This window comes from Amyelois transitella, chromosome 19, assembly GCF_032362555.1.
Source record: "Amyelois transitella isolate CPQ chromosome 19, ilAmyTran1.1, whole genome shotgun sequence".
Lineage (NCBI taxonomy): Eukaryota > Metazoa > Arthropoda > Insecta > Lepidoptera > Pyralidae > Amyelois > Amyelois transitella.
This window is the reverse complement of record NC_083522.1, coordinates 3,771,505-3,798,757: the sequence shown is the minus strand read 5'-3', so window position 1 is coordinate 3,798,757 and position 27,253 is coordinate 3,771,505. Positions and strand designations below refer to the sequence as shown.

The following is a 27,253-nucleotide window of genomic DNA, read 5'->3' as shown; positions in this document are numbered from 1 at the left end:
ACGCGATATCATTATACTAACGAAATAATTGACTAAATACATTGATTATTTGATAAGTGAGATAGTAAGACAAGCAAGATTTATTGCGGGATACTAGGAAGTAAGATAAATTGAACAATTCAAAGTTTTGATACGTTTAATTTTATTACACAAAGAAAAAGGAACAAATTGTCCAGGATCATTGCAAAACAGTAGGTAGTTTTTAAAAGTGCATAAGAACCGCTGTCGCAAAGTAGTGTTTGGTTTGCATACATCATGTCTTAATCCCTTACCTACTATTGGCCCGCAACAGCTTCGTCAGCGATACATACGAGTACATAGTCTATAACACCCGCAGATATACCTTTTTTCGATTCAGTGTTTCCGAAGATTAAGTAGCTCTTAAAAACAAACAATCAAAACTACAAACTTTATCCCTTTAAAATTAATTAAGTGAATACTTTGCACAGATGAGGTAGAAAGTGCCAATAGTAAAGCAGACTCGAAGAGCTTGCTTTGTTTCATTGTTATTTTATGTGTCCTGAGATTCCGTCAGTTTCCCTTAGGCGGTCGTGACCACACGCGAATCAAACCCACTACCCACTGCTCCTGCTCGACTCTAGTCGCATTATTTAATTCCTCCATTATGTTTTTATGTACGGAGTCTTGTAATCATTGGGATTCGTGATTTCTGTGAGTTGCAAATTGATTTGTTGGAATTCTTCAGAGTTAATCAATTGTGTGTATTCCTAGAAAAAGTGTTTATTTTACTCAGTAAGTATCATAACAATGAAGTATTTTATTCCAATTGGAGGCCCATGTCCAGCGTGTTTTAAGCTTTTAATCCTGAAATCGACTTATAGAGAGAACACCTTAAAGTCTGCTGGTTGTTATTGTTCAAAAACCTTGGCTTCATACTTTTCGGAAAATATAATAGTTTACCTAAATATGTTTATATTTATACAGAGAAATGTCTCAAGAATAATGTACTTAATTAAATATCGTGTTTATCGCAGTTTCAAGCAACCAGAGTTGGTCCCGCCCAAGCCTAGTTCTATTCGTAATTTACGGTAACCAGTAGCCGACAGTAAGTCATTATTACCAACTTGATTTATTTCTGTTAGGGAACAGATCTTATAATATAAAAAGAGGAAATTGCTCTTCATTAGGGACCATTATTATATTGTTAGAAGTTACTAACATGTCATCATTTAACTTAACTATTAATTTAGTACCTCGTTTGTATCTTTTCGAAACAAGAGTCTAATATGGGTTTCGATGATATCGCCTTTGTATTTCCACACATTGAATTAGAGTGCCGTAGTTACTGCTTCTATTAAAGTACACCTCTTTGTCTAAATAGATACTTATTCTAAACCTTTTTTGTAGACATCCAAACAAAGCTTCATAAATTATTTTCGATCGTATCGAGACAGGGAGCGTGCCTCCACTCCCGCCTTTAATAATATTTAAATTTAGAACGGCGAAGGGATGGGACATGTGTGCTGTAACGTTTGGCGAAATGTGATTACAGTCGGTAATTAACGAGCTGTTATTTATAGCGCGACCATAGATAATTTAAATATTTTCTTTTCATGTTCGAAAGACACAATTAAGGACAAGACACACTGTTTCGGGATCACTATTTTGAAATAATTATCATTGTATACGTGAAAGTTCTATACCGTTGGCCAACCGTGTCATGTCCGTTTTGTCCAGTCTCTTGAAATAAAGCACGCTTTCAATTGCAGACTAATTATTCCAACACGAGAAACTCATTCGGTGCCGTCCGTTTTTCGTGTAAAGAGAGATTAGTCGACTTAAACGACACTCTTGAGTCAAAGAAGCATTGTGATGCGGACCGATAATGATGATACGTTAAGAAAAGTATTTCATTCTGACCATAATGGGTATGTTGAAAAGGAGGTTTTTTATAAAATTTCATTTGGATTCAGAGCTCGTCGCGTCGGTGTGTCACACTCTCTGCTTATGAATAAATTACGGTTGTACATTAATTTATTGATTGTTATTCAAATTGGGTTTCTCAATCGGAGGTTGGAGGTGATTCGACTCGTCTCGGTTATTGTGCTCTCTGATGTTTTTAACTCGACTGAAGATGTTTTCTATGTCGAAAAATCGTTTCTCAATATCACTTGAATAGGCATATACGTTCCGTAATTATCGGTAATTTGCTCTATCTGCGTCACATAGTATTGATTTGCGACGTATCTAATGCTATTGTGTACATTTATCTAAGTAATTAATTTGTATACTCGTTGACAAGGTTTTTACATTTATAATAAAAATGTTACTTTATGTACTAAGTTGGAATTTTGGCTAAATCAGTTACTATAAAATAAATTTAAGTGATTATTTAAATTTTGTTGTTTTTTTGTTTATTTTTTAATCTAAAGTAGATTTATTTTAAATGACATAGCATTGCCGCCAACTAAATCCCTACTAATATTATAAATTCGAAAGCAACTCTGTCTATGTTATGCTTTTACGCCTAGGCCACCGAACTGCGAAAAAAAGGGGGAGAAGGAGTCGTAAGACGGGATGAAAGATGCCACTGAATGTCTACGACGAACAAAGTGGTGGGAAACAGCAAATTATCTATGAATAAATAAACACCTTCATCAGATTTAAAAAAAAAAACGTAATAAACCCGCCATCTTGATTTATTCCGCGTCCGATTGGTTAGCGCTGAAACGCTTCGTCGCCCACAAAGTTATTATTATTCTTAATATTATAGTATTTCTAAGAACATGTGCGACTGTTTGTAATGACAAAGGGACTTTTTATTATTTGATCGTTGGTTCGTTTCTGTTAATTGTTCCAGAGACGTGATTTTAATATAGGTATGCATGTTGACTGGTCTTTTATCGTATGCTAATAAGAGGCGATGGCGAGCGATGCAAGTTGCAGAGTGTGAATGGGGCATTAAACAGTCGTTCCGTTTCACTTATATTTTTATTTGATTCAATTGGAATGTGGAATCTGAATAAATAGATAGCATATTAATTGTGCATTGATTAAAATCTAAGATTATTTTGCCTAATTAGTTATATTATATTGTAGTCTCATGATAAATACACCGTTAATCTTTTTTTATTGATTTTGGTTTTTTTATAGCCTTAATATGATTGCCTTAATATTATTGCCTTATATGACATACAAAAACTATAATATTGCGTTTAATATTATATGGGAAGGAACGTGATTTTATGTTTGTATGAATATAATTAAAAACATAGTTATTCATCAATTCATTCGTAAACGGTATTAAAATATGATCGTGTTAGGTTATGTTTTAAACATAACATTAGCATATTTTAAATCTTTACCTTCCTCAATCTTTTTTTTTATTAATAAAAGGAGAGAAAAGTGTATATTAATTGAATCTGAGTGGAGAATTAAACCAAGTCCATTGTCGTTGTTTCCTGGGTTCCCATTGTGGTGTATTCGGTAGCTGTCTATCTGTCGAGTCAAGCGCCTCCCTTGAACTTGCGATCCACTAAAAGCAGCTTACCATATTCGAAATATCGAATCTCTTTTCAAGAATATTTTAGGAAGGTATTTAAAAATTTTACAAGATGATATCTAATTTTATAGTTAGTTTACTTATATTGTTTTTTATGAACAACGTGGCGTGTGCTACAAAATAAAGAATCATAAGAAGCTATTGATAAGTTAAAGATTTGTGGACAAATTAATTTAAACATTATAAATAAATTAAAGTAATTGTACCTACTTATAACCATTTTTTTTCTTGTATTCAGGTAGTTAATAAAAGTTGCTAAATACCTAATTTATTAAAATTACACAGCAATAATGTCACATTATTTTTCCGATTATTCTTTCTCTTAAAAGCCTTTATGATTTTACACATTATATAAATAAATATTTCTTAAGTACGTTATTAAAGTGAAATACTGAGCACAATAACTAATATAGCTTTCATATCTTTCTCAATCAGTGTGCACAATCCCAAGATGACTGGCACATATCCCAGCATTAGACTTGCTGATACTAACACCGGTGGTCCCCAGGACCTCTCTTCGACCTCTTCTATTTGTTAATAAGCACCCACTTCGAAGGAACAACCGCATCTCATTATGGTAATCGTATCGCGTTTTTTCACATGTACAGTGGGTCATATGGCATCGGCGTATAAAAGATGTATCGGAGGTGGTATACTTTTCTTAGTCGGTCATTGTACACGTTTACGTTGTTTTGAATATATGATTATGTTAATGTTCTTAATATAAAAGTGTTTTTATGTATTTTTCGGAAACATGCTTGTCCTCAATAGATATTTGTCTTATAACTACTAAAGTAGGTATTATATGAATTTACACAATATACTTTATTTGGCAGGTAGGATGAGGTTTGAATTTATTACGTTTTAATGAATTTTATTTTTAAAGAAAATAAAATAATAAATACCTAACTATATACGGGACAAATTACACAGATTGAGTTAGCCTCGAAGTAAGTTCGAAACTTGTGTTACGAGATACTAACTAAAGAAAATAAAAAGATTGTTGCCATCTAGCAATTAAAGTTGAATTTAATCAATTTGCAATCAAGAAAATGTTTCTTTTTTGAAAATCGAACTTGCGGCCTTCGAAAATCGGCCATTAACATTTTCTTCTTTTTTTTTTCAATAAATTTTATTTCCTGCCTGTCTCATGCCCTGGCCCTCCCAAGCTGCCCTCTCCAGCTTGGAGGACCATCGACTACCGAACTACGATCGCCCCCGCGTGTTTGCTCGCCTCACTATATGTCACATAATTGCCCAACTTCGTGTGGTCTACGTAATATTGGTAGTCTGTTTGGATTTGTTTAGTGTCTACGGGTGGGTCGGAAGGAAATTTGAGGATTGACACACAAAGATGATGATAATTTTATTTATAGAAGTTTTAGTGTATTATTTTGTTAGCGCAATTAAGTACTTAGTTACACTAAAACTCTCCGTCGAATTAAATGCAAAAATCAAGCGGCACACGATCACCGCATACTTCTTTCGCTTCATCCATGTTCATTACTCTCTGTATATGTCTGTTTAGGGTACTCATGACCTGACCTTTCGTCAGAACTTCTCTGATTTGATTAAGGTCAAATTAAAGTTCATCCATAATAAGATGGAAGTTAATAAAATGCTTAAGTACTTAGTATAAAATAATGTGTTTATAGGTACTTATGTAGGTACATGGCGATGTGAACTTAATGGTTCAAAAGTAGTAATTATCCTGGGGTTTCCATCAATCAAACAGAAAAGAAAAATGTTTTAGCTCATGAATTAAAAAGGAACAAAATGCATTTAATAGTTCTTAACTAACATTAACATACTTAATGACATTACTGAAACAAAAAGAGTTTTTATTTTACATCGTTCACAAGGAAAGAACAAGTGTTTTCTTTAAACCTTAACGGCATTCAGGATTATGCTGCCTATTTAACCCTAAACAATGTTTTGATATTCTAAATTGCTTCACCTTACAAATGTTCCAAGCTCTAAGATACCTTAAACTTTGTAAGGAAAGATGACGATGATAAAATTTACACATGCTAAAAACCTCACTTTATTTCTTTCTTTTGAAGTACCTACCTTCTTTTCGTTACTGGCCAGTAACAAATTAATAAAAATTTGCCAATTAGTTATTTATTGCCTTATCTAAGTCATGTTAAAAAAAATCTTACGTCGTTTGTTTAAACGTATGAAAATAACAAAAAAAAGAACGTCTTTTTTAACTGAATTTACCAAACGCTAAGAAATGTCAACTTATGAAAAAGAACGAATACAGATGATAAACTTAACCTCGAGGCCCCCTTGGCTGCCCCGATTCGGCGAAGTCTCGCTAATGTTCGTGACCCCGCCCTTTCCTGTCGCTTACCCTGCATTACCAAGTCGCGGGTTCGATGCCTGTGCACGCCTGTCGTTAAATGTACTTTGTTGCCTCTCTATGCACTCCATTAACTTAATATAGTCCAACTTTTATTGCTTTTACATTTGTTCAGGCTATTGCAGTGCCTAGAAAACCTTATGTAATTTACAATTTATGAATGAAATTTTTCAATCAATTCTTATTGATTCGTATGAATGAAATCTTTATCGTTTCTGTCTGACGTTTTTCATTTAATCCTAATTGATTAGAATTACTGAAATCTTTGATGTGTTCTCCCTTGCTTGGTCAACGATAATTTTCATTTTGAAATATGATCGCAAGAAATTTTTGAATTCTATAGAATTTTAGGCAAATGATATCCTACTACTATTATAAAGGCGAAAGTTTGTATGGATGTTTGTTACTCTTTCACGCAAAAACTACTGAACCGATTACCATGAAATTTGGTATGTAGGTAGCTGAAGACCCAGAATAACACATAGGCTACTTTTTATCCCAGAGTTCCCGCGGGATTGATAGGGTTTCCATGCGGACGAAGTCGCGGGCGGCCTCTAGTATATGATAAGTAGGAAGTTATTTTTAAAAGAGATTTCTGATTACTTCTTCTAGGCATATTATCTTTCGCAATTTTTTTTTAAAATCTCTAAAGGCCACTGAACACATTTTAAAAATCATGATATTGATTGCAAATAAAATAAGAAACAAAATGCTGCAAAATGTTCGCACTTCCCCACTTATTAGCAGTTGATGGCAGACATAATAAAAATGTAAATTTAAGTGAGTTATAGAGGACGTAGGCTGGCCCGCTACCGACGTGCGCCCACGCAACTGTCTTCTCGGTGTCGGAGTTTAATAAAAGTGTAAACCGTATTAGGTATATATGGCAAAATTAAGAAATACGCCATGTTGATTGTTGGGGATCCCTCTGTAACCTGACATCATTACCTAAGATATGATGATAATCACCGACGAGACTGTAAGAGACTGTAATAATGGCAGTTGGGAGGCAGCCGATAGGCCAAGAAGAAGTATTCAGCTAAATAGGAGAATAGATTGAGATTGAAAAATATATCACGTGTTGAAAATAAAACAAAAAAGCTAACTTTCCAATCAAAAATACACAAAACTAGTTTATTATTGATGTCAATGTCAATGCTATAACAATCATATTTGACCGATCTGTCATTCCAAATCAAATCCGGTCTATATGCAAACGCATATCAAACCTTGTGACGCGTCTTCAAAAGCTACTAGTTTACCTGTAAAGTATACTAAGTGATATAGTGTTGTTCTAGGGCTCACTGTTGACTTGCGACCGTGTGTGGTCCGATGCCTCACTCTCAGAACAACAGAATGACTTTAACCATTAAATCCATGAGCCAAAAGTAACCATATTACAAGGCAGTGAAGGATTATTTCCAATCGAATTTTTAAATCGCGTTCGGTAAAAATTTCTTTGAAAAACGCAGGATAATAGCGAAAGTGTTAAATGATGCTGGTTTGTTCGTTTTTTGTAAACGTTAAATCAAATTGGAGTAGCGTTATTTTTAGAAAGGGAAATGCATTTGTAGAAATGCAAATTATTTAAAATTGCGCGAGGATGCGCATGCGCAAGTTTCACGACAGACAGTGCGTGGGCGACCCATTGTATTCCGTAACTTATAAACATACACGTGGTGACACATCAGTGATACTGGATTTAATAAGGACATTCGTTAATGCACAGTAGTTCATTTGATAAAAATATACATATATTTGACAGTAATTTGTCGTTTATCATCGGCTTTTAAATAAATCCATCCGCTGACACAGATACCACAACTGTCAGTCAATCTTTACGCTTCATTGTTTCGCCTGTACCGCTATCCAATATAAAAGTAGGTAACTTTACGCATATTGGTCACTTCATTAACCGTATCTAAATACTTTTATTTTGACGGTAAAATTAATAGGGCGAGTTACCGAGTCGAGGTATAATAAAACTCAAATAACCTTTTAATCTATCAATATGGCGGTCGCCGGCCATTAATAAGTTAATGACAGGTGAGTTTGACAGCTACTTATCGCGCCATCTAGCGGGAACAGTTTGATATGATATCAGGTACGTTTCTGTACGTCAAAATGTTTTGATGGGTCTCGCTTACTCTTTTTGATTTAGTGCCCCTCTTGTTGAGAACTGCATTGATTTATCAATTATTTTAGGTATGCAAGCAAGGTATTCTCAAAGCACGATCTTACTTTCATGTCATACCATTTGGATTTAATCATCAATTATAATGTTCGATGCGTAAGTATTATCTGATTTGGATGAGTTATATTTAATACAGCCACAAATATGAGTTTTAGTTTATACGAGATATCAAGAGGCCGGGATGAATAGGATGCGAATGTAAGCGGTGTTGTGGTGTATTGTTTGTAAATGGGGTGCGCCCGCGCAGCGGGGTGCGGCACTTAATTCGGAAATGACAGTGTGGCCAGTGCTTGATTATTTTATGTCTGTCACTTCTGGATAAATTATTTTAAATTTGAAAAGTTTCTTATGTTTTGACGTATCCAATTTTTAATTTTAAGAGCTAAGAGGTTGGACAATAGAGTTGACATTGGCGCCTTGGAAAAGCTAAGAGCGTAGAGTAAATAAATGTATGTGTTTTGTATTTAAGTTATACCTATATGAGTATAATTAAATTGATCCTAGCATCTATTACGACTAACATACAATGTTATGAAAGACGAACGAATATAAACAAGTTCTATTTGATAGATCCCAATAGATATTATGATTTATTCAAATCGGACGTAGGTAGATGCTATTATTATAATACAATGATGGTTGACAGATCGGTCGTCTTCGATTACGTAGCTTTTTATTTTTTTATTTGTTGAATTTAAATGGCCGTGGCTCCAAGCACTATCGGAAAGGGTTTGTATTGATTTTACGTCTGTTTGTTTATGAGCAGTTTACTTTTTTTAAATAAAAAGATGGCTAAGCATCCTTTTGTTTATTTTTTTTTGTAATTATTTTTCTACTTCGACTTCTACTTATATTGATATTAGTCGAAGTATGATGACCTCATGATGATTCTAATTCCTCATTGCATAAATTCCGATAACATCCTCACCTCTCATTACTTGCACGTTCTTTGATATACCTACCTATAATGCGTAATTATGTAATCTTTTTGACAGAAATGTTTATGTGATTGAAAAACTGAATCTACGAAATATAAAATGCTTTAAAATATTTGATGAACCAAAACAATTCTTTTTTTGTATAAAGATAAATGAAAAACGAATAAAAATAAACTAAACATAATTATAATTAATTAAACTAGAATAAACAAATAACTTTTAATGTGCCTATTTAATAAAAAAAAAACCATTTGTAAGTAATACTACTTACTACGTACAATACTTTGTATTGAGATAATATACATATTTCTACGTCACTCACTCGTACAATTCGTCTAAATTAATATGGACAAAACGGTATACCGTCATCCGTGTTCGATTCTTTGTTAACATAAATCATTCAAGTATCGATATGATCGTATCGATTATCAATCACCTCGAGACGAGTACTCGAAATGTCGCATATCGATACTCTGACATCATTAATTTATATTCAAATGCCTTTGGGCGAATAGCCTTTGAATATTTGATGCATGGAATCGTTGTAAAGAAGTTGATTGTAAGATATAATCGAATAAGTAGGTATGTTCATCCTTTATTTTTACTACTTGCTGTGCCTGTGTGTACCAGTAGTTCCTGAGATTAGCGCGTTCAAACAAACAAACTATTCAGATGTATAATATTAATATAGATAAAAATATATAGGTACGTTCTGATTTTGGACATCCGTGGCGTGATAAAGAGACTGTTGAATATTTATAGTCTATTTTAGTTATCTACATTTTGTTGTGATCAATTTTCGAATCGCGATCTTCTCTCAGTTTGTAAAACGTGTCAAATTTTTTTAGGGTTAGTTTATGGGTTAGGTCCGACAATAATCCTCTATTGTAAATTTTAGAAAACTGATCTTAGACCGTAGTCGCAGTCCACACTTGCTATTAGGTTACCTTCAGTAAATGGCAAAAAGTCTACCCCTTGAGACGTGATAAAAATGCATCAGAAATCCACGTAAACACAGTCCCTGTTTCACTTGACCCATCTGCGGTCATTTCCTGATGTTTACGGCCACCGCAACGCCTAGGCAATTAAACCGGCGGTTAGACCGAGCTGTGCTTAACTAACCCGCCATTGTAAGCGACAACGTAGCTAAAATTAATAACTAATCTCCTTTTATGGCACGTTTAATTGCTGTTTTGATGACACTTGTTGTTACCTATACACACAGACGTATCATGCAATACATACATATAATATTCACGTCTTCATAGCTAGTCCTGAATAATCTGAAATGCCTTTTACAGCTGTATAGTTTTATCATAACATTTAGGTTCAAATAGTGACGGGTTGCTAGCCCATTGCCTAAAAGAAGAATCCCAAGTTTATTAGCCTATCCCTTAGTCGCCTTTTACGACATCCATGGGAACGAGATTGAGTGGTCCTATGCTTTTTTTTATTTGTGCCGGGAACCACACGGTACTAATTACAATAACGGGGGTTTATAACTTAATTTTGGTACTTACATGGGTCATACCAACTTCTACTGTAACTTCTACTACTATATATGAGAACTTTAAACTGAACTGAATGGAAAAATATTTTACAATATTCGCTTCAGATTTCCTTGAAAAGTTGAACAAAATAAACCTGCTCGGTTTATCCAATAGCATGTCACGTGCATTTAGAAAAAAAGTTAAACGTTCTTTGAACTATGTAAAGTAAATACTTATTTGTGATGCTATGATGTGTTCGTGACATCATATCTCGGGAACGAATTAACAGATTGTGACGGAAATGTAATTCCCAGGGCCAGGAATATAGGTCATTCGTTTCAAAAGTTAGGATAGTTAAATAACTTGAATAAGGTTTTTAATAATAACACAAAAGATAAACAACTCGAAACAAAAGAAATGTCCCCAGACTGTACCTACTTGTGTTCAACCTGAAAACTTTTTCACTTACCACACTTTTTGTTTGTATTTTATATTAATCGCGGTTTTACTTCATTCTAACACGATTGACATTTTGGATTTTGGATTACGCCTTTAGGCAGCAATTGAGCACGTGGTAAAAGCTTGTTATGCCTTCTTCCTTTATCAGTTTTATTTATTTTTCTGTTAGTGTAATCTTAGGTACATACCTACAACTTTTCATATAGTTTTGGTTTTGTGCGTCATTACTATAAATGATTCTATACTATTGTTTCAATCAGATTTGAAAAAAATATAGTTAACTTGAGTCACAAATGTATTGAGGACGACCTCTGATCTTTTTCTATGAAAACATAGATTACAAAGTACATCTCTGAAACTATGACGAAAATAACAAAAGACTCGTTTAATTGTATATGATAATGTTTTTACCGATGACTCGGTTTTGCCCAAACGCACAATTGATGAGTGTAAAACTATTTTCCTAGTAAGATTTTTAAAACATGTAATGGAAGTACATTTGTATGACCAAATTTACCTACAATTTTTTTCTAAATCTTATTTAACACAAACATCAATAATATAACAGTTTATATGCCAAATTTCAGCAAAATCCATTAAAAGTCGCGGATAAGGGGCGCTGCATTCGGCGAAAAAATCTAATGTTACGTGACATTCTGGAGTCGACAGGAATTGATAAAGCAGCCCTAACTAATTCGCATCAAAAAAAGAAAGTCATAAAAAACAATACAGATTGAGTAACAATCTTTCAATTAGGTATAATATAAAAGACACGGTGACAGCATCAAATTTGTCCGACACAGCCTATTTTCCACAAAGGAAATGACACAAGTCGGCCATCTTTTATTCAAATACTAAGAAAACCACATCCGTTTGGCGCCTCTATTGATCGGATATTTCACAGTCAATAGTAAAGACATTTCTAGTTTACTAAATTGGTTGATATAGATATTCAAGCGTTTTCATTGGAAATTCAACTTTAATACGTGGTAATTAGAGCTATGAAATTTTAAATGATGGTTCTGCATTTTGGTTACATGTAAAGAGATTTCATTGAAGATGGAAAAAGTCTACGGCCATGGTATTGACAAGTTCGGAGATTAACCCGTTTAAATTTGATTTCAATATTGTAATAGGGAAGGTCTAAAATTGTTAAAAATACATTTCGTATTGATATTTACGATATAGGTACTGTGTGTGAAAATATGTGAAATCTGGATCCAGACCACAATTATTAGGTAATAAGTAGTACCAACATTTTCTGTTCTTTGCTATATTTTTTTTCTTATCTGCCGCTTTAAACATGTTGCTGTGAACTAAAGAATGCCTTCAGGAAGTTTAATTTTGATTTGTCTTCCTTATTAGGCTCATCGTTTTCGCGCATAAGCGACTTTTCCTTACGATGACTCACGAGACACAAGTCAATAAGACTTCGAAGGTTCAGATGATCTCTGTTGACGCAGTCCGTGGATAAAACAAATAATGCAAATATTTCGAACTCACCACAAACATGCACGTTTTATGCAGTTTCACCTTTCGCGATTTTGATATTTGCTTATGCATTTTTCACTTCAGCTCCATCCTTGTTAAAGTTGATAAATGATGTCATTTCCTTTCGACTTATTGTCAATGATTGCCTTAGAATATGAGTAAGATAAAAGTTATTCTTTGCAAACCGTTTAGGGTTTTTTTTTCTTTTAGACAAAACAAAGAATACCTCTCAATATACCCACTGATTTAAAATAAATCAATTGTGCAGACTAAGCAGGTTAAAGCGAGTTTACTGAAGAAATTAACGCTTTGCCTTGGATTCTTCGACGACACGTTACACTTTAAAAGTTTCCCCGAACTATCACCCGGCCCGCCTACACGCGACGCTATAAAGCGATCGATTATTACTTATTTGTGTGAAAAGCGGAAGGAATAAGGCTAACGTGTGTGAGCACGAGCCGACAGCGATGTCGTGAGAACTGTCAATATTTGACCGCCATCTCGCTTGCTACGGGTCGAAATTGTCTCAACGACATCGATATTTTCCAATCACAAACAAACCAATAGACGTCTTCTAGACGCATTAATTTCCGACATGTATCACGCTGTTCATAAATACTCATCGATTCAATAACTCAATCGCGATGTCAAGGAACTCGCTCTTATTTGCGCTTTCGCGCATAAATAAATATACTACTCTGTCAAGAAAGTAGCAGGAAAAGATCAATAATACACAAACTGTTTGTTATTCATCCAAATTTATTTTATCACCTTCAAAATATGCTCCTTTAGAAACGATACACTTACGCCAACGAATAATCCAATCATCAAAACATTTTTTAAACGCTGTTTCCGGAATTGAGGTCAGTTCTCGCCGCGAATTCTCTTTTATGTCTTCTACCGATTGAAAACGGGTGCCACGAAGTGGTAATTTGAGTTTAGGAAAAAGAAAAAAGTCGGCTGGAGCCATATCTGGTGAATATGGTGGTTGCTCGATGGTATTTGTTGAGTGTTTGGTTAAAAATTCGTTCACAATGATGGCCTTGTGCGAAGGTGCATTATCATGGTGCAAAATCCAAGAATTTTCTTTCCACAAATCTGGCCTTTTTCGTCGGATTTGCTCTCTTAAACGCCGCATAACACTCAAATAATATTCCTTATTTACCGTTTGACCTTCCGGCAAGAATTCCGAGTGCACAACACCGCGATAGTCAAAGAAAACAGTCAACATGACTTTGACTTTTGAACGACTTTGGCGTGGTTTTTTCGGTTTCGGTTCAGTTGGAAGGCGCCACTCCGAAGCTTGTTGACTAGTTTGCATGTCAAACTCGTAAACCCACGTCTCGTCACCAGTAACAATGCGTTTCATGAATGTTGGGTCGGAATTGACTCGTTCTAGCATGTCCTCAGCGACTCTCATGCGATTGAGTTTTTGAAAAAAATTCAGGTCTTTTGGGACTAGCCGAGCGGCAACATGTTTCATACCCAAATTATTAGTTAAAATGGTACGGATCGACTCGTGAGATACAGAAAGTTCGGTGGCTATCTCTCTTAAAGTTGAATGAGGATTTTCAGTCACTATTTCCTTCACTTTTGCGATGTTAACTTCAGTTGCAGACGTTGATGGCCTACCAGAGCGAGGCAAATCTTCCATCACATCTCGACCGCTTTTGAACGCTTTGTACCACTCATAAGCACGAGTTTTTGATAAAGTCGATTCACCGTAAGCCTTCTGTAACATTTTCAGTGACTCCGAACACGATATTCCATTGGCAATGCAAAATTTAAGACAAACTCTTTGTTCGATGTTTTTATCCATTATGAAATTAGCAATACACACTAGATATGATATAACTAAAAATAGCACTGTATTTAATGTAAACAACAGATGCAACTCAAACTCCGCGCCAAAATGGAAAACAGTTGTGCCAATCTAACAACAACAAAAAAAACAAAAATTTGAATTTGGAACCATAAATAAATAATCCATTCCCGATACTTTTCTGACTGAATGTATAAAGGTATATTACTCGAAAAACTGGCACGCGTCAATCAAACATTTGAAAGAAAACCAACGATTTGTCACTCCGCCATTTTGACTCATTCACAATAACGGCAGCCATTTTGGTGACAATAATTAACAGATGGGCATCTTCGGCCAACTGCTTTCTAGTTTTTGTTTTCTAAAATAATTATCATCACAATATGCGACACGATCTCTTTTTACTTACCGCTGTTGCGGTATTTTGAATAAAATTAACCGGCCAAATGATTTCAAATTGAATAGCTCAGGTATGGTCGGAGTGGATCTATTGGAGACTAGTGGAACTAATTTATATGAAAACTTAATAAATACTTAGTGGTATTGAAAGTCAGTCCATCTTGACGACTGTATTGTGTTTTGTATTTATAGATTCAGCAACAACTACCTAGAGCTGTCTAATTGAGTGTCGCGGTCGTACGTCTGTGTATGAGTGCGGTAGTAAATAGTCGCTGAAAACATTTTCAGTGCGGCATTGAAGGCGTTAAACAGCTGCTGAGCGTGTGTTTAGCGCGGCGCGGCGCAAGCGCGGCGACGTGCGCCTGCGACACGACATGTGTGCTCGGCACGCCGGCGCGGCGTCACGCCGTCAATGGGTCAGGTTATTTACCTCTCCTTATCACCTTTTGTTTTGCTCAAATACTTGGCTCATTTCGAAGCAGTTATAGCTTCCTGACACGTTACTATACTAGTACCGCCGTTTGTTTCCTTTGTAAAACCATTTACTCTCATTGTTCTCAGACCATTAGCAATTACTTCGATCACTGCATTCAATTACATTTTGCTCACAAGTAAAACAAAACAAAATCGGAGAAAAGGCTATGAAATATAGAGCTTATGTTTACACAAGATATCGATGGAGATCGAACAGTGAAATAGAAGTCGGAGCTATTGGATGGACCAACAATAAAAGCATCGGAGTTGGATCGGCGATACAGGTCCTTGTGTCCACATTAGCATCTCGAAGCAGGAGTGTGTGCAAACACCGAGGGTCATCTGATGAAATGTTCAAAGGCTTTTAGTTCCCGAGAATTATTAAATGAAGCCCCAGGATCGTAATGTAAACAGCGCGTGTTTGTCGAGGCAAGAACCTGTTGCTTTGTCGATGGGTTGATGCGTGCTTTGGCTTATTGGCGGTTATATTACGTCTGCTAATGTTAATGTTACTGCGGCAGTAAGCGCAACATTGTTCCCGGCCAGCATTGCCATTTCGCCTTTGTTCGCTTTCATTCCGTCGCCGATGAACACTATTGTCCACAACTTGGATCACGCAATTACAGCGCCGATAAATCTCGGGATAAATCGAAACAATTGGCTATGACAAAGTAAGACGTGCAATTCTCTACATGCCGCAGTAGGTCGGTTTTACAACTTATTAGTATAAACTCTTGTACAATCAACAATTCCTTCGAAATATTACGCAAACGCTCTGGCAGATTTCCCTTCGACGTCAACAATACATTGCACAAAGGAGTGTCGCAATAAGCTCTTTGAAACAGCAGATTTGTGTGGATATCTGAGTAAATACATAGTCCAGTGTATAGGTAAATAAGCAGGTAGTCGCAGGCATCCAGGGCGCTAACTTTGCTAATGTGTGGACAAAGCCCCTCGTGACGGATCTTGCTAATAAACCTTCCAGGGAGTGTGAGATACGCGAACGTTTCCATCACGCCTTAGGGAACACAATTTCTTGGTGCATCCCGCACTTTGTTTGCTTTTGTAGTTAATAAAAACTATTTTACAATTTTTATTTTATATTCAATGCATTAAAATTATTTGGTATGCTTCTCAAGTATATAGTATAACTGACATGATAATACAAATTATTCATAACATTGAGCTGATCCGCTGAAGTAATCATTCAAGTAAGATTTATGATTATCACGCGGTCCTAAATGTTTTCACTTCACAATTTCACACTAGCGATATCTCCATCGGTATTAACAACTTAATGTTCAATATTTTATTACCATTCGTATTTGCTTTGCATACCAAACAAGTTGAGTGAACACGACATCTTTCATTACAAGTTTCTATTTGATTTCGCTTCATAAAAGACGCTCGCATAGACTCGATTACGATTTCTATCACAAATAACACAATGTTTAGTTTGTTTTTATAGGACACTTTACCTTTCACATCGTTTTACGATTTGTTTTGAATGTATTAAGGTTTGCTATCTTTTATCACATATCACTTCGCGATATCTTTTGTTTTGACTTCTGTATCATTCAAATAAAGTAGGGTTTCTTCTAAATCGGTTTCATTGTTATCATATATACCGTCCAATTAGTTATCATTATCAAGCTTATATTCTGCTTTATTAGAAACTGTTTTAGGATCAAACTCCTTTGCAGTCTAACCTAGTAAAAGGCGTTAATCAATGGTGTGTCCTCCTGATTTACTCTAGGGCAAGTTCGGGTTCTTCTTAGAACAGCGGGTTCAGTTCTTGTTTGTACAAAAAATAAGAGAGTTGGCTGTTTGATGTTTTCGATGGATGAATTCTTTTACTTTTCCTTTCATTGGATGATTCAGTCTCAACCTAACAAATACATGCAAGAAATATTCACTAAGACTTTTTTTTTCTGCGTATGTCAAATACGTATTATGTCTTTATTTTTTACATACCTCATGTTACTAATATTTATTGTTAAGTAGTTTTATATGTACCAATGTAAACTCGTACCTGTTTGTGTCGAAACAATTTAATTTTTAACACAAACCGATCTCAAACTTATAATATTTCAACTAGGTCGTTGTAAGTGAAAAATTCCGTTGGTCATATTGACATTTTCAATACATAGGTACGTGTACTTTACCTTTTCATCGTTCTACTAAACATGTAACAGTTATTGTAATATTATAAAATCACGAGAGATTTCTCAATGCAACGACTTGCTATGATGATAAAGTATGGAAAGGATAGATGTGCTTATAATTAATACCTGTTATAATCTTGACCAAACATACGACACTGATAGATAAGCCAGTTCATTAGTATGAAATTCTACCTCTGTATGTTTCGGTGTCTTATTAATAAAAAAAAACAGAATGGTACGGACTGGCTATACCATTTTTGGCGATATGTAAGGCTAATGTTTACGAAGTCTTCTTCTGTAATCACTATACTGTATACTTCAATTCTGTTTATTTTGGCATTAACGTGTCGTATGCAAACTTTATCCTACTTATCGGCGCAAGTATGTTGGTTTTACAGTTCCTGACATGATAATAACATTTTAGCATCTGTTTATTCACAAATATACGATTTTCCTGAAAATGCGGACGAAGCCAGGTGAAGAAACTTGTTCAATTTGTTGATATAACGATTAAATTAAATTGCGGTCACCTTAAAAGAAATAAAAGCTGGCATGGAATCCAGTAGCGGCCTGAACCATGAGAAAATGAAGTTGAATAAAACAGGGCATATTCGGACATTAGATGTTCTGGGTTCCGTATTTTGAAAGGTTAAGATGATTTATGATTTTAGTAATTACCTAAGTCATCAGTCTTTCGTTCTTCCTTCATGAATTAATTCCGGTTACATCCTAGCATTTCGCCTGGTTTCACCCTGCCTTGATTATGGATTGGGTTAGCCATATAAGGTTTTTAAGGTTTTAAATCTTCTGTGTTGGGGCAATTAAAATAACCTTAAACTTGATAAATATAAAATGCCCAATAAAAAAGATTTGGCTCCTATGCTAAAGATAGGAGGTGTTGTGCTGTTTCGATATATTCATAGGGTTTAAGAAAACATTGGAAGCATAGGGTTGCGCCAAGGAACCCTAAAAGGAGGCCGTCAGGGCTTGCGTGTCGTTTCGAGGCGAGCGTTTATCCGAACGAAACGTTTCACCGATAATAACTCCACACAATATAATAATGCGAATAATAAATAAAAATGGAAATAAAATAATAATTTTAATGCCGTAATTGGGGGCTGCGGGCGGCGAACAAACTGCACTCATTTCCAACATTTGATTGCCGGCCGTTCCCTATATTGATTCCGATGGAACTTTAAACACTTTTATGGAACTGGTTCTTTTTACAGATGTTTTTGAGAAATCAAGATTTTCTTTCATAAATACCTATGTTTTGTGTTTTGCGGAAGGTTTTTACCTTCAAGTTCGCGATCAAAATAATCATTTAATTGTAAAATGAGTACCTATCTCATTTATCCGGTCTACATTTTCAATATGAGTGTCGTGTTTCTTTTTCTTATGTAGCTCGATAGCGTAATGATTTTCACCAACAAACAATTGATATAACGAAATACTCTTATTTTTATTTCATAAGCATTAATGTCTCATCATATGTTCTTTTATAAAATTACATAATACACCTATGTCCAGAGTCAAATAATACCAAGCTATATTTTCACCACCAACTCGCAACGTAGTTATGACCGAGCCAAATTCTTTAAGGAATTTGTAAACTTAACCACAATGCAAATTATGTTTATTAAAGAAAAGGAAACAGTAACGGATTAAGACTGAATCGAAGGCGGAATAATTTTAGTTACAACTAATTACACATTACAATGTTAAATGTTGAACTAACTTTTCTCACTGCATTCGATTTTTATGAATAAACAATACGATAACTTTAATAACGGAAAATTTACATGTAGGATGTAAAAACATTCTGCATACATACATACATACACATACACGTCTATATCCCTTGCGGGGTAGACAGAGCCACCAGTCTTGAACATACTGATAGGCCACGTTCAGCTGTTTGGCTTAATGAAAGAATTGAGATTTAGATACAGGTTGCTACCCCGTCGCCTAAAAGAAGAATATAATTTAAATAACCAGCTTTTACCTGCAATTACGTTATATTAAAAATGTTTAACGTAAGGTCTTCAGAAAGTCTTCTTCCATTCTTAGTTTGGTAAAAATCGTTGCAGCGGTTAAGTCGTGAAAGCGTCACTGACAGAGTTTCGTATTTATAATTTTACTCGTAATAAGTAGTCGGACAGATCAAAGTAATGGCCAACAAATGATCGCTTCTATTTATATATTTACCTGTTATTATGAATGCAATTAAATATGTTTTATTCGCAGTTAACTCAAATATTAATGATAGTTTGACGCCTCGCGACATTTACCTCTAATTACCGGGTAGTGCTGTCTATATTAAATTCTTTAGTTGTATATTTATAGTACAGTGTCAGTCTAGCTATGACATGGGCTGTCAATTTGTTTGTAAACACTCGTATTATGAGTTTATGTTTATAAAACTTAATGCTTTTATACTTATACATTGATTTTTATCATCCAATCTGCAGTCTACTTAATAAAGAATTTGGTGGTCAAAATACTCGTCGTATTCAATTAAGTATACTTATAGGTTATGGGCCATTTCCATTTTTCAAATATTAAATTAGTGATTTAAAATTATGAAGGTTTAACAATTCATCATTATTTTAAAAAAATGGTAGTGGTTTTGTGTAAGTGTATACGGTCAACGAACTGTAGACATTTTGGGAATAAACACTTGTTAATTGTCATTTAAAGTACGTGATACAGTCGATTGTTACGAATTGAACATCTTTATTACAAACACGTACAAATGACAATTGAATTGTTTTTTATTTTGGATACATGATTGGGAAAATAAATCAGACATCGCAATGTTAATTTGTCATGTGTTTTAAAATCTCCATTTTCTGTATTCATTAAATTTGTTGAACATTTTCCTCAAAATTTAAATGACAAATACCAGTAACCCAATAAATAAAATTTGCACAAAAACATATGTTAATGAGCGGGTCATACGCTTGCTAAATGTTTATTCTGATTCATAATATCTTATTGATATGCTTCAAGGCAGCGAAGTCATCACATACTTGGTCTAATTTCCTGTACTTTTTTCTTGTATACCAGAAAATTAAAATAAAAACTTTGTCCACAGTCTGCGCGGTCTGAAGGCGAATCGTCAGCAGACCAATCTTGTGAGAGCTCTGACGAAGGCGTAGGCCGCGACGCCCCGGCTCACCAACCCTTGCAGCTCCAGCACCAAGCTCACCAACCTCTACCACACCAACCCCAACACAACATGAACCACCACACAGTTAACCATCAGCCAATCAACAACCATCAGCTGAACCACCACCAGAGGAACTCGCCGAGGCCACATGAGCGGGAGTTGAAAGTAAGTTGGTTGTCATTGCTTCATTAATCTTTGCAGCTTCAGCACCAACCTAGAACAGTTTTCACTTCATAAAAACTCATACAAGGTAATTGGGGAAAACTCTCGTCGTCATTTTTTTAGGTTATCTGTAAAAACAAATTAACATCTAAACTTATTTTTCAGGTGCGAGACGACTTCGAATCACTCAAAACCTCACTCCATCCCCACCTTTCGTCCCTAGCATCTCTGGCCCAGGGTGCCCCCCTTTCTGCGCCTAGCAGCGTCTTTGCCTTAGCTGGTGGTGGACCACCTGGTGGGTTTCCATATGCTCCCCCGGCATTCCTGGCACCCGCACCTCCCCCGCCAGCCCAGCCGGCCGGCTCCGCGTCCTCTTCATCATCAGAAGGCAGTGCTGCTGGCTGGAGCTTCGAAGAACAGTATAAGCAGGTCCGTCAGGTAAGGTCGCTTTATTAAGACAAGTTTCAGATTTTTTTAAATTGTGAATGTTATTTTCGTAACTGTAATATTTAAGTAGACAATCATAATTCAACGTATACTACAACAATGTTCACGTCTCAATCATATAATAGAGTGACACACAGAACAGCAAAACATTTCCCCACAATAACATAATCACGACAAATCAAACAATTCAACCCTGCCCCTGATATAATTTATTCACTCTCGCTCGGTACATTACGCCATGGTTATGCCCAATAAAAATGTGTCTATAATCGCCATATAATGGAGCAACCCGTTTTCTTTTGTTGAATATTACATGCGGCGACGCGAGGGGTCGAACCCTGTGGGATGACAAATAATAATACACTGTCAAGTCAACTCCGTTATTTGCGTAAAAGCTGACAGATTCACTAGATTATTAACTTAGATTTTCGTTCAGGATTATATATGTAACAATAACATAATATTGTTTTTTTAGATTTAAGAACACGTTTATTGTTAAGTTTATAATTTGATATCATGAAACCATGAGATTATAATAATCGCAAGATTAAGACAACATTAGAGATTTAAAATATACTTGTGTCTTGATTAAGCGATTAGTACTTTCTTTATCAGTAACTATTGACTTTATTACAGTAATAGTAAGAGAAACCTGTCATTGGCCTTATAATAGCATAAGATTAATACTGTATTACTATTTAATGTATACGCTGTTGGTTTCTTTAATAATAATAATAAAAAAACAACGTTGTCTTTTATAAATTAAGTACATATTGTAAAAACACCAAAAACCAAACACAAAGATCCGCAGATGCCAAAAACCATACAATTAATCTTGTTACGTATTCGTAATCATGTGGTATGGAAGAAAGACTTAACATAACGTTCCTGTTAAGTCACACTTCCGAAAAACGCATATTGGTCGCAATTTGGAAGCAGTTAACACGCGTGAAGTGCAACAAAGGAAGAAAGTACAAAATTATACCGTTTACTTCGAACACAATCATCTCATTGTGGATAAAAATGTAGCATTTACAATAACACATGATATGAAATTCTGGCCTTTAAAAAGTAGCTTTAAAGGAAAAACAGTTACATATTCCAATTCCAAGTGATGGATTAATCACATCGTGTAGAAATTAAAGGTATCAAAATTTCCAAAATTGTTTGCTAAAATCAAGATGTCTCTAGGGTCTTATATACTTTATTTGCCTTTGCATTTTTTTATTATTTTATCAAAGGCTTCAAAAGAGATAAGAGAGATGCCTTCGTTTTCTACTTTTAAATGGAAATGATTTGATGACAACTTCCAGCATTTTACATCTCTTTGTAAGCAGTTTTGAGTGGATGTTCATAATACAAAAGATGGATTGTATAATTTAATATAAGTACCTTGAATAATACCATAATATTTCCCTGCATCAAGTAAAAGCACTTTCATTATATTGCATCCTTATACTAGTTTTCGTCAATTCTTTGTCTGCATGTTAATTTATGAAATGAACTGTCTTTTGTTCACCATTGAGTCGTTCAAAAGATGCATCGAAGTGTTAATTTGACGTCGTAATTATTTGACATAAGGCTGTCCTTTTGAAAGGGCACGCATGTGTCCTTGGCTACACGCAACTTTTAATGAGACTTTTCTGTTTTTTTTTTTGATACCTGCCAGTTCTGATGTGAAAACTAAAAATAGAACTTAGTTAAGACAGTTCTGTTTTGATATTTGGACGCATTTTAACAATTTCAGTCAGAATTAAAATATATTTTGGTCGTGTTTTATCAAATGTAGATTATTTCAAGGATTCTGAATCGTCTTCATTCTTCATAAAATTTATCGTAGAGATGTCTTTATGTCGTTATTTATAACATGAGTATGAATATCTCCCTTTTTATGACTTTTATTCAAAAAGGTTCCTGTGTCAACATGAAAATATTAAGACACTTACCGGACATACATTGACTCAAAACCTTTTCCCTTTCAGTATGTCTTCTCTTAGGACTGCTGGAAGCTAGAAGATGTTTCCTTAAAAAAAGCAGAACCTACGTACAGTTTCTTGTTTATTCCTAGTTAATAAATATTATAAATGCGAAAGTTGGTAAGGATATTACTTATTAACACAAAAACTAGGGGATTTTTATGAAACTTGTCATATAGGTAAAATATTGGAATAACATAATAAAAAAAAACAGTGATATAGCTAAAACATTGGAATAACATAATAAGTTACCTTTTATGGAGATTTAAGGGTGACGAAGTCGCGGGCAAAATCTAGTGATTAAATAAATAAATAAAACCTGTATTTGTGTAACTTTATCGCTACATAAGACGTGTTAGCGTCGGCGCGGCTCTTTTGATCGCTGTTATATCGCATCGCTCCACTTGCGATTCAGCACGGCCCTTTGACTATTGTTCAGGTTTCATTAGTTATGGCTTTAACATTTGATCTGCTGTAGATACGTTTCATATTATAATACTAGAATTATCGTGTTGATTCAGAAATTCCCTGTTGCTGTTGGAATTTCGAATATGTAGCATCAATGTCCAGTTATGTGGGCTTTGATTTAATTGTCATTATTATAGAGGTGTACGTTAACTATAAGACTAAGCTTGTTACTAAATTGTGCTTTTAATAATATACCTTTCAAACACCGAACGGCAGAAAACATCACACATGTAGTTAGTCCTATTCACGTAATTTGCTTTTAAGTATTTTTTTTGTATGTATATGGAACTTAAAAGGCATATTGTCGTGTGATTACCGAGGGCCACTCCGTATAATTTAACACAGGTCTATAATTTTCCGTCCGCATCAACAATATTTTCCACAATTTCTACTATTCGACAATCGCGATTATCGCGCCCTCGTATAAAATTATGACATTAAGTCAAACAAATTTTCAGTCTTACTCGATTGAGTTTAGAGTCGTAAATCAGTATTTGCGTTATTGGTATTGCGGTGTGAGTCCATAAATGTCAGCCATATTGGAAACTTGCTGTTTTCCGACCCTAAATCATCGTGGCGAATTATAGTTGTTCCCTCCTTTTATTACTACCTACTATTACTGTGTTGCCAGTTGTTAGATAGCGTATTTATAATGCTGGCAATTTTAACGCATACTTTGTAACAATACTGCTACTGCCTTTTATGAATAAGTTATAAAGTTAGTGGGAAAATCTATGCAGTTTGAGTAACAGGTTTGTAGGTACTTAAAGTTATATTTCAAATATTCATGGAACTAAGTATTAGGTTTACAACAAACCTAGTGTGTTAAGGTTTCAATTACTTTCTCTTAGAAGTACCTTTCAAGCACGTTCTTATTTATTATGTTAAAAGTTAAGGGTACATACTTGTAAATGTAAATTCGAAGCTCTCAAAATTTCGTATATGCATTTTTAAGACATTACCATTGAACGCAGTAATTCCATCAACGACTTATCAACGTCTGTTCACTCATTAATTTCTTTGGCTAACCTAACTAGACAACCAACATTCTTGTCATGAACCTAACCTAGCTTAAAAATGGTTCGAAAAATTTTGCTGAGAAAGAAGCTGCAATGATTTTGGTATATAGTAAATTTTAAACATTAATGCATTTTTAATTGATTTTATTGACCACATATTTAAATCTAGAATTCACTAGTTTACATCGACAAGTCTAGATATTTTATCCTGTATGACCTCATAATTGAATTGTGGTTAGTTGGAAATCAATCTTGCAGAATCTCTATTGCAATACGTATTGCTTAAAGTAATTTGTGAATGTGGTAAATACAATATTGCATGTTTTATTACGCTATATATTGAAACGAATCTGTTATTGCGTTTGGAAAGATGTAAATTTAAATGTAAAATGTAAAGACGTCACGTCAATCATAATAAGATACACAAATAGATACATTTTTAGATACATGTCATTGATTGAATATGTATTACTGAATATACGTGGGAGGTTATGAAACTTCAAATCAAATGTCATTTTATTCAGTTCAATCAATCAAATTCTTTATTTGCGTATATGAGACTAAAACAGTATAGTTTCAAATATTATAAGTAGCACGGCACATAATTATTGTTGGGTTAATGATGGGGTAAAAGGGCAGATGATTTTAAAAATAAATTGACATTTGCGATTATCAGATAAATAAATGTTTAATCTAACTCTTATCAGGAGGGCTACGAATGGGTTTGCTTTAAAAACTCTTTTTAACAATGTTAAGTTTTAATTCATGAATATGAATCGATGATATATCGTATCTGGCAGAAAAATTGCACCCTATCTTGCACATAAGATTATTCTTTTTTTTTATTCCAAATTCAATTTCGTTCAGCTCATTTCTTTCACTCCGTCTTATATTTTTGCTAGAGCTCTAAGAATGAATGTTATCACGTATCGCGACATTACCGCACGCACGCACTTTGTCAATTCGTTCTCCCTTGGGCGCCATGTTTGTCCGACGCCTTTGATTTTATCCCATGTGTCATCCGTGTAATTCAAACACGATAGGATTGCAAAATCTCTAAGAACTAGTTTATAGAAAATGGTCCTAGCTTAAACAAGTTTTTGTGTTGAAAATTTCAGTATATCTGTCTTAAATATAGATATTCGTTTTACGCGTTGATGGATAATGCCAGTGAACATTATCTTTAACTTGTATTTTTTACATAAAAAATATAGTTTTTAACTTTATGAACGTTAGAAGATTAAGCTACTTATAATTCTGTGATAAAAGTCAAAATTACACACAAAGCGTAATCTCAAATGAGCATGTTTCGGATTTGGAACGCGCGTAGATTCGCCTTCAACCTTTTAAAGTAGGTTATGGGTGCGTTCGAAAAAACTTAATGTTTTTTTTACGTTACTGGCACCCGGCGATTAGCCAAGTGAGCCATCGAACTGGCATTTGAGTATTCGAGTGTTTTGGATATTTATTCCGTCTAGACACGTTATCTGGTGGAAGCTCGATGAGCTTTATCGAAAGCACGGTTTATACACTTGAAATAGGAAAGTTAATGTTCGATGCGCTTTTAACATTTTTCTGCGTAAGTGTTGTTAGTGTCGTATTTTTTTTTTGACACCGAAAATTATTATTTATTCATTTGTTTTTTCCTTATATGCCGCATACCAATTATATATACAGGGATTTATTTGCGTATATCTGAATTCATGAATTTAACTTTATGGAGCCTTCAGTGCAATAAGTGCAATGGAAATTTAATAAGTTTGTAAAATTATTTCATTTAACAAACTTATTTAATTTCGTTTTTAAATATATAAAATAAATATATTTATAAATACATGAACGATGGCAAATATGGCATTAAGGTTTATCATTTTAGCTTTTGTAAGTGCTCCCCTTAGTCTTGATTTCAGTCATTCAAGTGAACATAATATACATGTTTGCACATAATCATCATCGCATCACTTTCATGTCTGCCACAGAGCACCGAAGACCGCCTTGTCGTCCGAACTTGCTCTGTGTTATCAACATTGTTCAAGCTTTCTCAACGAACAAACAAATTAGTTAAACATTAAAGAGGTACACAGACTTCCGTACGTAATTAAGGTGTGTTCTTTATGTTAACATTTAGATGCGCTTATTACAAGCTAATCGGCAATTTACTTCAGCAATTAAAGCCTAAGCCATAAAATGTAGCTTAAGTTATTTGTATTATTATTTAAGATTTAAAACCATAGAGTAACATCACTTATGTAAGCGTAGATAAGAGGTTGAAAGAATAACTGCATCTGTGCAGACACCAAAAGGGAAATTTCGTAAAAAGAAAAAGAGCCTTAAAGCAATCTATTTATTAGAGTGAGGACGAAGTCGGGATACCCATTAGGTGGATGCACTTAAGAGCAATAGGGTCAGTCTTCTGGAGGTTTCTCATAATCTACATTTGATTTACAAATCAGTTATTTGAAAGGAGATAGTTTTAATTGTTTACTCTTTTTAACTCCTAAAAAAATCAAATCATTTGAAAAGAACGATGATAATTTTGTTTACAAAATTTTGTTAGATTTTCATCTGAATTAGACTCGCTTTAATACGGATAGATAGACAAGTTTTATCTCTGGTCAACAACTATTTATCTTAATACCTACGATGCCCAGGAGTCGATTAGAGCATTCCTATTCAAAGACGCTGATTG

General features: G+C 34.5%; 1 protein-coding gene across 2 annotated transcripts in view; it reads left to right on the top strand.

Annotated features, from left to right (window-relative positions):
- The window catches only part of LOC106136732 (protein dead ringer), a 117,450-nt gene that overhangs the window by 16,049 nt on the left and 74,148 nt on the right, over window positions 1-27,253 (top strand). For both annotated transcript variants that reach the window (XM_060949690.1, XM_060949689.1), the window contains exons 2-3: window positions 20,418-20,657; window positions 20,820-21,092. In XM_060949690.1, coding sequence (XP_060805673.1) covers window positions 20,418-20,657; window positions 20,820-21,092 — 513 coding nt within the window. The remainder of the gene's footprint in view (window positions 1-20,417; window positions 20,658-20,819; window positions 21,093-27,253) is intronic.